The sequence below is a fragment of the Pleurodeles waltl genome, chromosome 1_1, assembly GCF_031143425.1.
Source record: "Pleurodeles waltl isolate 20211129_DDA chromosome 1_1, aPleWal1.hap1.20221129, whole genome shotgun sequence".
In the NCBI taxonomy this organism is placed as follows: domain Eukaryota; kingdom Metazoa; phylum Chordata; class Amphibia; order Caudata; family Salamandridae; genus Pleurodeles; species Pleurodeles waltl.
In genome coordinates this window covers 568,618,800-568,633,436 of record NC_090436.1, presented here as the reverse complement: position 1 = coordinate 568,633,436, position 14,637 = coordinate 568,618,800, and the positions used below count along the sequence as shown (strand labels likewise).

The 14,637-nt window shown below is 44.2% G+C and overlaps 1 protein-coding gene across 3 annotated transcripts in view; it reads left to right on the top strand.

Annotated features, from left to right (window-relative positions):
• Window positions 1–9,551, top strand: part of NUDT12 (nudix hydrolase 12) — a 129,585-nt gene extending 120,034 nt beyond the window's left edge. For 2 of the 3 annotated variants that reach the window (XM_069226238.1, XM_069226248.1), the window contains exon 7: window positions 6,769–9,364. In XM_069226238.1, the coding sequence (XP_069082339.1) occupies window positions 6,769–6,879 (111 nt within the window). In that variant the 3' untranslated portion in view covers window positions 6,880–9,364. Of the gene's footprint in view, window positions 1–6,768 lie in introns of all 3 variants that reach the window. The other variant, XM_069226231.1, reaches the window with a different exon arrangement.
• The last annotated feature ends 5,086 nt before the right edge of the window (window positions 9,552–14,637 follow it).

The window sequence follows — 14,637 nt, the reverse complement described above, 5'->3', positions numbered from 1 at the left end:
CCGCATAGCTGTTGCACACATGCCAGAATTTGCATGACGGGTCCTAAGTGCACTTGTTCTGCTCATACGTCCAGCATATGGCTGAGTTGCATTTACCTGCTGCTAACCCCTTCCAGCCTGAGTAGGACCTGGTAAAACATCTTGCTTTCTCTTGCCTCCCGTTAAAAAAGGGGGTTGGTGAAAGGGCTGCTTCCATTTTGCTGCCACCTATTTGGCTGCCATTATCTTATGCATGTCCCTAGACACATGTCCTCTTGGTCCCACTCCATGGAGGGCCATGTCTGTACTTTTAGCCTGATGCCCTTGTCACACTCTAGCCAGGCATCTCCTGAAACCTTCCTATGCGCCTCAGGTCTGGCGTGCTTTATGGAAACCTTTCTACAATAACACACTGCATGATCTTGAAAGCATCTACCCAGTTATCAAAGTTTCTTCCCTTCCTGACACTTCTCTACTCTTCCTTATCTTCCTTTTTTCTATTCCTTGTTGTTAGTCCCAGATCCTGCAATTATAACATTAGGAGACAGAACATTTCAACTGACTTTTCAGAACTAAAGCTTTACTCTGTCTCAGTTACTCTTACTAGCTATCCAACTATCCACAACAAAGTAGCAGCCCAATTTATTCATACATTTGGAAAATTCTGAACAATGTTTCCTTGTAAAAAAAACATCTGGTCAATGTAATATAAATCTAACATTGCACACAAACGTTCTCCCAGCTCTCTACATCATACACGTGAAACATACCAGTGGTCTATGGGAATGCCTATACCTAATGCACATAGTCTGAATGGAGAATGCACTGCCTCCAGTTCGCATTTTTGGAATTTTGGGACTACTGTCTGGCAAAAGTGTACCGACTTTAATTCCATGGGTGGATGATATAACTAATCAACAGAGGATCTTTCGGCTTGTATGAACAACAATAAGGTAATCTTCCTTTATAATGTGACAAATGAATATTAGATACAGCTGCATTGTAGGATGGCATGCAACTCATGCATGATTTTTTGTGTATTTCATGAAGCACCAGTGGAATCATGGAAGATGTGCAGGCTCCTGCTCTTCAAGGCTCACACACAGAGAACAGTGAGAGTGAATTAGGGTTGGATGTAGTAAGGTTAGGGGGATTTATGTACAGGATACTTTGCCAAACTTGTGAATTTGTACAAGTACCCCAAAAGCAACATTTGTGTTTCTTTATTTCGACAGATATCAAAGGACACATTTAGCAGAAAGAGACCTGGAATGGCACAATTGTCTTTAATGTATCACTGTTGCAAACCTAAGTGTTGGAAATGGTCCTTCTCGCAGGGTTATCCCCAAACGTTTTGCCTTCTTCCTTCTATTTTTTCAGATTTTCTTTGCTGGTTTATTGTCTCTGTGCATTTTACCACTGAGGATCAGTACTAAAGTGCAGGTGCTTCCTGTGTAAATTGTATTGGTTTTTGGCTATCCATAATTGGCATATTTGATTTACTAGTAGGTCCCTAGTAAGGTGCTCCAGAGGTGCCCAGGGCCTGTAAATCAAATGCTACTAGTGGGCCTGCAGCACTGATTGTGCCACCCACATGAGTAGCGCTGTAAACATATCTCAGACCTGCCACTGCAGTGTCTGTGTGTGCAGTATAGCACTGCCAATTCCACTTGGTAAGTGTACCTACTTGCCAGGCCCAAACCTTCAATCAATCAATCAAGGATTTATAGAGCGCATTAATCACTAGTTAGGGTCTCAAGGCGCTGGGGGGAGAGCTACTGGTTTTAGAGCCATGTCTTGAGGCGTTTCCTGAATGTCAAGAGGTCTTTGGTCTGGCGAAGGTGGAGTAGTAGGGAGTTCCAGGTCTTGGCAGCTAGGTGAGAGAAGGATCTTCCTCCGGTGGTGGTGCGGCGGATGTGGGGGATGGAGGCGAGGGTGAGTCTGGCGGAGCGAAGATTGCGGGTGGGGGTGTGGAAGGTGAGTCTGTCGTTGAGGTAGGCTGGACCTGTGTCGTGGAGGGCCTTGTGTGCGTGGATGAGGAGTTTTGAAGGTGATCCTCTTTGATACTGGTAGCCAGTGAAGGTCTCTGAGGTGGGGGGGAACTGTGGTCGCGGCGTGGGATGTCCAGAATGAGGCGGGCAGATGCGTTCTGGATTCTTTGCAGCTTTGTTAGGAGTTTGGGTGTTATTCCTGCATATAGGGAGTTTCCGTAGTCCAATCGGCTGCTGACCAGGGCGTGGGTGACAGTTTTCCTGGTTTCGCCGGGAATCCACTTGAAGATTTTGCGGAGCATGCGGAGAGTGTTGTAGCAGGAAGAGGAGATGGCATTGACCTGCTGAGTCATGCTGAGTGTGGAGTCCAAGATGAAGCTTAGGTTGCGTGCGTGGGTGGTTGGTGGTGGGTGAGGGCGCGGTTCCTAGGGAGGTGGGCCACCAGGAGTCATTCCAAGTTGAGGGGTTGGTGCCAAAGATGAGGATTTCAGTCTTGTCTGTGTTTAACTTGAGGTGGCTTGATTCCATCCAGCTGGCGATGCTGTGAAGTCAGTTGTGGAGGTTGTTCTTTGCAGTTGTAGGGTCTTTCGTGAGGGAGAGGATGAGCTGAGTGTCGCCTGCGTAGGAAACTGTTGATGTGGTAGGTTTGTGCGATGTTGGCGAGGGGGGCCATGTAAACGTTGAAGAGCGTGGGGCTGAGCGAAGATCCTTGGGGAACGCCACAGATGATTCTGGAGGCTTCTGACAGGAACGGTGGGAGGCGGACTCTCTGGGTTCTGCCTGAGAGAAATGACGAGATGCAGTCGAGTGCCTTGTCGCGGATTCCAGCGTTGTGGAGGCATGTTCCGGAGAGTGTGATGACATACTGTGTCGAAAGCTTCGGAGATGTCCAGGAGGATGAGTGCTGCTGTTTCTCCTTCGTCGAGCATGGTCCTAATGTCGTCTGTGGCAGCAATGAGTGCAGTCTCGGTGCTGTGGTTTTTGCGGAATCCGGATTGGGAGGTGTTGAGTACCTTGCTGTCTTCCAGGAACCGGGATAGTTGGCTGTTTATGATTTTTTCGATGACCTTGGCTGGGAAGGGGAGGAGGGAGATCGGCCGGTAGTTCTTGGGGTCGTCTGGGTCTGCCTTTGGTTTCTTCAGCAGGGTGTTGATTTCCGCGTGCTTCCATCTTTCTGGGAAGGGGGCTGACTCGAAGGAGCTGTTGATGGTTTTGCAGAGGTGGGGAGCGATGATGATGTTTGCCTTATTGAAGATATGGTGTGGGCAGGAGTCCGATGGTGATCCAGAGTGGATGGAGGCCATGGTGGTGGCGGTGTCCTCTATGTTGACGGGGGTCCAGGTGTGGAGGAGGTGGGTGTTGCTTGGAGCATTGGGTTATTGGGTGTTTGTAGTCAGCTGGTGGGTCTGGGGTTTGAAGCTATTGTGGATTTCTTCTATCTTTCGATGGAAGTGGGTTGCCAGTGAGTTGCAGAACTCCTGTGATGGCGGGGGTTCATTGGAGCAGGTCCTGGGGGTGGAGAGCTCATTGATGATGCCAAAGAGCTCTTTACTGTTGTGAGCGTTGGCGTCAATGCGGTTTTTGAAGTGGGTCTTTTTGGTGGTGCGGATCAGTTGGTGGTGATTGCGTAGGGCATCCTTGAAAGTGATAAAAGACCGCTTCAATACTCTGATTAGAATTGTCACAGAGTGTTAGAGAGTCCAAGTGGGGAATAGGGGATTAGGAAGGGAACAGCTGGGAGGGAGACCTGTAGGAAGCAAAAAGGTTAAAACACACATTATCACAATTTTATCATATGAATCGATACTAGACTATGACTCTAAATATTGTCATTCTGAAAACATGGACAACCTAAGCATAGACTTAAAATGACTAGGCTTCAAGGTGACTGGGTACCTGTGAGGGAATCGAGAAAGGTTAAATGCAACTTTCAAATTCAAGTATCATCCTTTGCCTGAGGATCAGGAAACAATCTGAATGATTTCTAAACCATCACATGAATCAGGTTTTGAGAAAACATGTTAGGAACACACAACATTACATCTTGAACTCTGACTTTTTGTTCCCTCAAATTGACGGAACATGAATTGCGCACATTACAGATTTTCACATAGGTAGAAAATACCATTGAATGATTTGTGCACCATGAATAACACAAATTAAAACTCGGGAAATATATCACGCGACTTGCCAACTCGAAAACCACCAAGTAAATGCCTTAGAATGGTAGCGCATAATAAACACCGTGATTTTTTAACACAGAAAAGGAATCGCGCTGCTTGCCGATTCGAAGGTCACCAAACGAATGTGAGGAAATGGTAGCGTACAATGAATAACATGAATTACACACAGGGAAAGAATCGCGCGTCTTGCCGATTCGAGTACCACCATATGAATGGTACCGCATAATGAATATCAAAGGTTAAAGCACAAGAAAACGAATTGCGTGTCTTGCTGATTCGAAAGCCACCATGTAACTGCCATGGAATGGTAGTGCACAATGAATATCAAGGATTAAAGCACAAGAAAACTAATTGCGCGTCTTGCTGATTCGAAGGCCACCATGTAACTGCCAAGGAATGGTAGCGCACAATGAATAACATGAATTAAGCACGAGAAAAGAATTGCGCGTCTTGCCGATTCGAATGCCACCATGTAACTGCCTAGGAATGGTAGTGCACAATGAATATCAAGGGTTGAAGTACAAGAAAAAGAATCACGCGTCTTGCCAATTCGAAGGCCACCATGTAACTGCCAAGGAATGGTAGCACGCAATGAATAATATGAATTAAGCACGAGAAAAGAATTGCGCGTCTTGCCGATTCGAGTATCCACATGTAAATGCCATGAAACGACCAAGCGCACATTCACACGCACAAGAGTCAAATCGCTTATCATGCAAAGATTAGACCCAAGAACTCGAGCGTCTTTGATAACGGAGTCAGGGGCCCAGTCCGACCTCCGTCTTGCCGCCCTGATCTAGGATCACCAAATGAAGTGAAAAAAGGACGAGGCCTGGAGGATCAAAGTAGGCCCCCAGAACAGGAGCTCAGGAAGTTGCTGCTGCTCTGCAGCGGGACCTCTGAATAGTGAGCACGTGGAGCTGGGCTGGCTCCCTTATATAGAGTCTTGGCCCTGCCCACAAACAACACCTAGGCATGCTGCAGGGAACGCTTCTAGAAGGCCCTGGAAGGGGACCACACCCTGACACAGTCTGAAAGCCTGCAGCAGTACATCACATGTGAACAGTGTTTATATGTATGCTGAACATAAGTCTTCAAGATTAAACTCTGCAATGCAAAAGGTTAAGCTACATCATATCAGCACAATGCATAAATTATGTTAGCTTGAAACTGTTAGGTTTTTGCATTCTAGTCGCCCGTAGAGCACTTACTGCCCTGATGTTGACATGTGCTATGTTACACGCTCCCGATATCAGAATAATTGTTCCAAGGTACTGCTGACCTAGTTGGCTCTGACAAGGATATCTAGCCACCACCAGTGGTTCTGCACCTTCTGCTAATGAACACACTTTATTTCTGATAAAGGTTTAATGTATTCATAGAAACTCAGCCCATAATGCTTTGCAGGCATTCGGTTTACTACACATTTGTGCCCATAACTCAGCCTGTGGTGGTCCTAGGGCAATGGGACCACCCACAAAACATTTAGAACTATGTTCTCTTTCTGTTCCAGCAATCTTGTGGGTTACACTAGGTTGAGAGGGGCCCAAATATCACAACCTCTTCCACCACTCCGTGCTTCTTCAAATTCTCTCATAGCTGAAACTTTTGTTTCTACAGCTGAGGAGTATGTGTTAGTAATCTGACAATCCTGTTTGGCATGCAAATGTGTAATGCACTAGGCTTTACTCAAAAGGATAATTGATCCCAAGGCACTACTAATTCAGTTGGCTCAACAGGGACATCTAGCCACCACCAGTGGTACTGCACCTTCTGCTTTTGATTCTACAGGGACATCTAGTAATGACCTGCGGCACAGCACCCTTGTGCCACTGACTCCAGAGTTAAATGATATTTAAGAGGCCTGCTAGGCCTGAAAGAGTGTAAAACACTGTGCTCTCAAGGGGCTGATTATATGATTACACTGCTATAATCTTTATCATTCTTTTTTATGTGATTATGCCCTCTAGGGGCTGAATATATGTTTATATGACTGTGTTTCCTAAAAAATGCTATTTTTACTGTGGTGCTCTGTAGGGTCTGTTCAGACCATTATAGTCTAATGCCAATTGTATGAAGGAATGCAAAAACGCAGTTTATTTCTGATAAAGGCTTAATGTGATGCATGGCTAAATATTTATAAGGTCCTAAAGGCGAGGTGGTCATTATCATTTACAACTCCAACAACTTTAACTCTCACTAATGCGAGACCTATTGCATTGCTAATGCCTGTTTATTCTTTGGCACTGCTTTACATGTGGTGTTTAAACTGAGCATTGGTTCTTTACAGTGGCCATTCAAATGTTCCCTTTTTGGAATATAAATGTACTTTTTGTTAAGTCTTAAGGGGAATTAATGCTTCTCTAAGACTGCAGGAAGTCTTGAAGCACTGGATGAGTTCATGAGCTTTCAGAATAATCTGTCAGATTCTTACCAAATATTCTTTGTACAAAAATTACTCATCTAAAGCATTTGCTCCTATTTGCAAATTATGTGTTGTAAAATGTTGCTTTAAAATGCTTGATATGTTACTTTAGATATTATCCCTTTTATTAAAGTTGTTCTCCATCTTCACTTTTGCGTTTTATCCACCATCATTTTGTTTTGTTTTGTAGGTTGTCGACGTTCTCATCAAGGGAAAAAGTGGTTCGTTCTTTGTACCACCAAGACAAGCAATCGCACATCAGTTGATTAAGCACTGGATTAAAATGAACTCTAATCTTTGATATTTTTTCTCTGTATCGAGTAAGTGGTGACTCATAAGCCACTTATTTTACCATGGATATACATGTCAGGCCCGACCCACAAGGGTATCTCCAGCTGATAATGCTGGTGCTTGTCTGGAAAAAAAATCTCTTACAAATGAAAAAGGAGCAGTTGCATCAAATATATGACTGCTTAGATGGGCCAGTCATGCGCAGACTATACATATGTAGTTCACACCAGTGGGCATTCATTGGTATCTGTCAGAAGAGTGGTCAGGAAAATAGTATACAAATGTAATGAAAACACGAGTTTGAAATTAATGGTTTTGCCCCTCTAATTACCAATAAAATTAACAAGCTTAGTCGGAAAATGAGAGTGCACCCAAAACCGATTTTTTATAGGGGAAGGTGCTTTCAGTAGATGAATAAAGAAATCCAGCAATAAGTATTGTTTCTGAAATATCGTAAACGTAGTCATGCGTACTATGTATATTGCACAAGGAGCGCACATGCAAAGATAGAAACATAATTTCTCTGTCAGTATTTTTTATAGTCCATGCACATGCATGTATAGTTTGACATCTTTACATTGCAAAAATGTAATTTGGAAAGTGTTTTGAATTAGCCAAATGATGTTAAATAGGATCAAATGCATGCATGGCTTACCCATGTCTTTATTTACACGTATTTCTAATTTATAAATGTTTCTATCTAAGGTTGTAAAAGAAACATTTAATTTAAAATTTATGGCGATTCAGAGTTTGGCAGATAGGGTGCCCCTTTGCAATCAAACTCCTCGGAAAAATGTACAATCATGTAAAGGTTTGACAGACAGCTGACCGGTTTGATTCACCTGCCCGTCATAGTTTTTGCAACATTGACAGGAACTGCGGTGGCAGCGGTTTCTGCCAGTCTTAAGAGATGTCTGCAGGGCCAGTGGACATCTGTATATTTGGGCGAGGTGATGTCTGTCGGTTCAGCAGAGTTATTTACTCCGTCTCCCTGACAGGCATTACTCCATCATCCAAACTCTAAATCGGGCCCACTGTCTAGAAATGTTTCAGCAACAACAATGAAAACGATCTCCAGGCACCTGAATTATGTTGTGTGTAACTTCTCTTGCTGGTCACTTGAACAAACAGGCTCCTGAAAACCTGGCTAGGGAAAGACATGGCTAATAAAGCCTCTTGAAGTTTAAGGTTTTTGTTTTGTCAAGATTGGGGAAAAAAAGTACATCAAGGAAATGGAATCCTATCAGTGTGATCCAGTGTAAAGGTTCTAATCCAGGGTTCTGGTTTCACCAAATTGTGATCTTAGTCAAATCACTCTTAGTCAAAATCATAAAGCGTTTTTAATTGAATAGAATTTGAACATGAACTCCTAAAAACTAGAGGAATCACAAAGTTGAATTGCTTAGCCCCTCTTAGCTACCCAAAAAAAAACAGTCTGTGTAAAAACCACATTGTGATTCTAAGGATTGGCAGCATTTTACATTGGAGTCCTCTTATGACTACAGAAAATGTGTCGGAAAGGGGAGGAACACTCCTTTATTTTCTAAGTAAATCAGCAAACAGATTTTTGCACAGAGAAAAACATTCTCTATGGCAGAGAAGTGTGTGTGCTAATGGACATTTTCGCATAATTTGTTTGCTTGTGCAGTATTTTGTAGTTGGTGGAAATAATGCATCCTTACATTTTGCACAGTTTTCTTCTGGAAATCAATGAGAATAGACTACTGACTGTAGGACCAGTTTCCTTATTTCCCCTCTCAGCAGTTTCCTTTTCTTCCAAAGTTGAATACTGTCCAGAATACTCTAGATTTCAGTTTTATTTGTTTTTATTACTTAACAGGATATTTGTGATGTATGTATTTGGACAGCATCCCATAATAATGCCCAAATTGTGAAGTGTAAGATGTAAGTACCCCATGGTTTTAAACAGTGTGTGCTTTTTCCTACATTCTAATATAGTATCACTTTTTCAATCGAAAGGGGGGGGACCAAGTGCATCTTAACAATTAACAGTATGTTAAGCTGCCTTTCTGTAAAGTTAACTGCGCATATGGGTTGGTTTTGGACCCCTTCACAAAGTAATGCATAGCATTAAAAAAACAGATCTAGCCAATGAGATGAAGTGTATTCCTAATGTGTCAAAATTTGCAGCAGTAAAGCCAACCTATCCTTCACTTTAGCTTATGTATTTAGTTATTCAGATATTCATGGTATATATCTCAGGAAATTATGCTATTACATTGTTGCCTATCTCAGTGCAATGCTACACAGTTACAGTTTTTGCTCTGTTATTTAATCCGAATACCGTGATTCACTGGGGCATTGACCTATATTTATGGTACCTGTCTTTTCTGGTGTATCTCTAGGGACATTGACTATATTGTTTCGTAGGTATACCTGGAACTAGTGGCTAGACATTAATAGCAATTATGACAAAACATTCTACAAATATAACATTGTACAAATAAATGTTAAAATAAACTGTCTTACTGTCGGCTCATAGACATTTTTATTTAAGGGTGGATGGGAATGTGGCATCCCCATTTCAAAACGTTGTCATCTAATTACCAGGATTGGGTGAAAACAATTCCAGAGACCACACTAGCAATAAATTGAAGAACAGATAACACAGCTAACCACAAATGTCATCTGAGCCTAAATTAAAGTAATGTTTTCAGTGCCTCAGTGATTGCCATGGCCTGTTTCTATCAAAAGAAAGTGAGACTGGCTTATTGGTCAGTAATATTTTGATTAGTGTTCTGGATGGATCAGAGCATCCTATGGTGTTTTAGTGAGGGTGTTATGTGTTCTGCCTGTGATGCTCTAAACTGGTCATTGTGGATGAGAAAGTGTGATGATGCTTGGAATATTGGTGTGTGCGAACTGAGAGACGTCTGGTAGTCTGGTTCTTTTGGAGGGCAGATTAACCCTTCATTAGAGCAGTAGAGATGGCGCTGTTTTGAAGGGCTTAGTATGGATGTAAAACATTTCTGTCTTCTACTAGAATGGCTTCTGGCTCATCCACGGCAATGCTTTCCTTTCAGCAAACAATAAGTGATTTGCCTTTAAAGAGCCTGCATGGTAAAACTGGATCTCTGTGGATGAAGAGCGAAAATGTTGGTGGTTTGGAGAAACTGCACCAAAATGGAGGAAACACCTTAGACTGGGCATGAAGAACTCAAATGTTTGGTCTTGTGCGCTGGCATGTCTAATTTGGGTTACTAAAGAAAGCATTTTTATGAACTGCCTAAAATTGATGTTCTAGCATTTATGACTGTAGATACTCCTTCTACCTGGTGTTGGACCTGAATGTTAGCAACTTGTTTTTTCTTCAAAGAAGTTTCAGTTCACTACACCTGTTGTGACTCCTCCTTTAGCCCACAGTGCATCAGGGCAAAGAATCTGCCTCAGATTGTTTTCTTTTGCTATCAGGTTCAGAGTGGCAACTCCCGAATAGATGCATTCTTTTCTGGATTCTTCCAGACCATCTTTCAATAATTTGAAATTTGTCACTTTAAAAGCAATTATCCTATCCCCAGTTAGAAAGCCCAGAGGTGGTGTACACTGAGGCATCCATTGTCAGGCAGGAGGCCGAACACCCAGCCCAGAAGCACTTGTCTAAAGACCAGAGACACAGTTAGGGCCCTTCTTCTGACATAAAGGCAAAAAGGTCAGAACCTCCAAAGCATCCCCTGACCACAGCAGAGCACAGCTCTTGAGGGAGTCACCCTGAAAAAAATGGGTGCCAACATGTGTGTCTGGGCTCCATTCAACCCGAGAGCTTTCTTCAATGTCAATGAAGCCTCCATTTAAGGTTGCAAGCCATGCTGCCCGTCTATTCCCCCTTAGCATTGAGCTGTCAAAAGGCCAGCTTTCGAGCTGAAGTCTACACCGAAAGGCACACCCAGAATGGTGTCAGGTCCGGTGCAGATGTACCCTTAATGTGGAGATCTGACTTCCACTGTCCCCTCCCCCACCAACCTCTGGATGTTTCCCTAAACATTCCCTTTTCACTTCTCTCACTCCCATGCGCTTGCATAGATCCACAGCCTCACTCTTCATAATCCTCTCATGAGGCTTTGCACACAGATTCAGTCCCTGGCAGCCCATACTATCCTCAGGACCCATACTCTGAGCCCTTAGTACCAGGGGAAGGGGAAGACATGTGGAAGGGCTATAACGTTGATCTTACTGATGAACCTGATCTAGACCCTTAACACACCAAAGCCTCTCCCGTCTGATAATGCCAACTGCTTTTCACGCAGTAAACCAAAGTGCTGCGGACCGCCAGAAAAAGATGATGCATGTTCTGTGCGAAAAGGAGAAGCTCTTTCAAAGACTGAAAGTTTGGTGCTGTGCTTCCCATGCTAATGGCAGAATGAAAAATGCAACCAGAAATTTCGATAAACCAGGGAGGGCTAGATGTTAGACCTGTCAGCTCTTGAAGTGGTTCCCCTGTCTTTAGGCTTCTGACCTCCCATTGTTGATCCTGTGCTGAATTTCATTTTTGCTGGCTTTAGGACTCGGGGCACACTCTGCTGACCAGTGTTCGAGTGCAAGTGCTCCCTGTCTAAATTCTGTTGGTAACTGGTTCATCCAGGACTGGCATATCTAATTTACTAGTAAGTCCCTAGCATAGTGCACTGTGTGAGCCTGCATATCACATGCTACTAGTGGGCCTGCAGCACTGATTGTGACACCCACATGGGTAGCCCTGTAAACATGTCTTAGACCTGCCACTGCAGTGTCTGTATGTGAAGTTTAAAAACTGCCATTTTGACCTGGCAAATGCCAGGCCCAAACCTTCCCCTTTACTACGTGGAAGTCACTCCTAAAGTAGGCCCAAGGCAGCTCCATGGGCAGGGTGCAGTGTATTTAGCAGGTAGGATATGTACTGGTGTGCCTTACCTGCCCTGATAGTGAAATACTGCTAAATTCAGTTTCCACTATTGCAAGGCCTATCTGTCTCATAGGGTAACAAGAAATATCTTTTAAGTGTAATTTCCAATTGGGAGCAGATAGAGATGCGGAGTTTGGGATCTCTGAACTCACCATTTAAAAATATATCTTATGGTGAAGCTGTTTTTTTAATTGTGAGTTTGAAAATGCCACGTATCGAAAGTGGCATTTTCTTGCCTAACTATTCTGTGCCTCTGCCTGTCAGCTGAATACACGTCTAGGTCAGAATAATAGTTGGGCTGTTTATGCATTCACTCTATACAGTCACACAAAGGGAGCTGAGGTGTCCCTGCATATCCTGATGGTCCATCCCCAGGCTGATGGGTCTTCCTGAGCTAGAGTGTTGGAAGGGGGCTGACACTTGTGCCTGAATATGTCTGTACCTGCCCTCACACAAGTCAGCCTCCAACCCCTTGTAGTCTTGGGCCAAAGCAGGGAAAGGCAAGATCTTGTGCACCACAAAGTCTTCTCTTTAAAGCTTGCCTCCTTCAAAGACATAAATGGGTATAAGTACTGGACCTCTGACACCACATAGTTAGAATCCTTCTGGACTGAGTAAATTCTGCCAGGTAGAAGAGCTGGATGCTGGAGGAGGGACTGTCACTCTGCCTGTTGCATTGTTGTGCTGGCATGCTGTTTCTGTCCTGGGAGTGAAAGGACTGGATGTGGCTTTCTACATCCTGCTTTAAAAGGTTCTCCAAGAGCTTGGACTGGCTTTCCTCCTTTTAAGAAGTCTCAGGGACATCAAAAACTTTACCTGCCAGTGCCTAGTCTCTCCAGTTGAGAGTCCTGACTTGCCACATGGTGCCAAATCCAGTTACTATGCCCTTGGGAGTGAGTTGGGGCAACAAGGAAGAAACTAGTACATAGACTCTAGAACGACTTTCAAACTGGTGCTGCTATCTAACCCTGCACCGCTGCCTGCCCCGGAGCCCTTGTTCCCACTACGTGCAATGACCACACCCTGCAACGCATGCCCGATGCTGCTGCAGCACCTCCAAAGTCCCACCACAGCGTAAGGACAGAGTGCTGTGTCACATTCACAGCACCTGACTCTGCTGCAGCAGCTGTGGGCCCGCGAAAATGCAAAGTCGATGCCTCGTGCCTTGACTTGTAGGAATCATCGACCCAGCCTTGTCAGAAGGACCCGCCATCTCACTGCCAACACTGCATCACCTCGTCGGCAAACAAGGAACCAATGCCTCACCTCACCTCCCTAGCAGTAAGGAACTGACACCTCAATCCCACCACTGCCCCTAGTAGTAGTAAGAAACGAACACTGACCAAGGTCAAGCAAAGTCTCACCTTCCTAACTCCATGTAACGTGTTTCCTCATTGTTTTCCAAGGTACTGTAACCGGGATCTGCGCGACTCTGTGTCCTGCCACGCTCCCTAGCGGGTGGCGCCGTACTGTTCTGAGCAACAAACTGTTGGGATAGCCTCAGTTGGTGGTATTGTGTTTCTAAGCGCTATACTAAATTTAATCTTTGAAAATGTGTATATTTGCTTGTGTATGTTGGATATTTGTTGTTCTGATCTTGTTTTACTCAGATACATATTGGCTATTTGTGTGTGTGTGTGTGTGTGTGTGTGTGTGTGTGTGTGTGTGTGTGTATGTGTGTGTGTGAGAGAGAGCATGAAGTGCTCGTGGGCTGGCTTGACTCAGTAATCTGGTGAGCTATGCCAGTGGGATCTTAGTCTCCTGGCAGGGTCTGCAAGCAGGACTGGCCTTTTAGACCAGACGAAGTGTGGTCCTCTGGCCCTCTAAGTTAGGGGTACGGAATCCATGGCAAAAACCACTAAATCTTATGCGCATGACCAGAGTCTCCGAATGAGACATGTATGATTGACAGTCGGCAAAGCTGCGTAAAAATTACTGACAGGATGACTAAGGTTTTGAGTGCTAAGTTGAAGACCAGAATCCGGTTCTGTAATGTACAGTCTGTGTGACACAGGAAATCTGGCTCAAGTAACATCTGAGAGAAGGAGCTACAGCCTACACATTCTGGGGGCAGGAAAAGTGGTTGAACTGGAACTGGCAGAATTTTAAACCACCACAGGAGAGACAGTACTGATGATGACTGACATCAAGTAGGAGTAGCTATCTTCCTGAGCAAGGGGATAGGGAAATGCCTAACCAAGTGGAAGCCAGTAAACCACAAACTCATGACAGCCTGGTTAAAAGGCAGATACATCAGCACTGCCATTATCCAGTGCTATTCTTCAACAAATGACACTCAGGAAACAGTCAAGTACATATTCTACAAACAGATGCAAGTTGAACTTGATGCCACGTGAAACCACGACCTGAAGATTGTGATAGGGAACTTGAATTCATAAGTGGGAAATCACAACATGAACCATGACAGAGCCCTGGGAAAGGAAGGTTGTGGAAAAATGAATGACGATGGAGAAAGACTTGCAAATTTGCACCACACATTAACTGGTCTTAGGAAGGACTCTCTCCCCCACCCATGATATTTTCAAACTAACTTGGTGCTCACCCAATGGCAGAGACAGACACAAGATTGATCACCTGATGATAAGCTGCAGCTGGAGACTCTTACTGTCAGATGTCAGAGTAAGGAGGGGAGTAGATGACGGCAGTGATCCCCATCTACTGACCACTCTCGTGAAACTGGAGTTCTGACAAACAGAAAAACAAGTCAACAGGACAACAGCACTTCTGTGTGGCAACATTAGAGGATCCCAAGACAGTCGAGGCATTTGTCTTACAAATTGAAAACTGGTTCCAACTCCTGGCAGACATGGTAAATCAGTCTGAGCCAGCTGCAGACTCAGGCAAAAT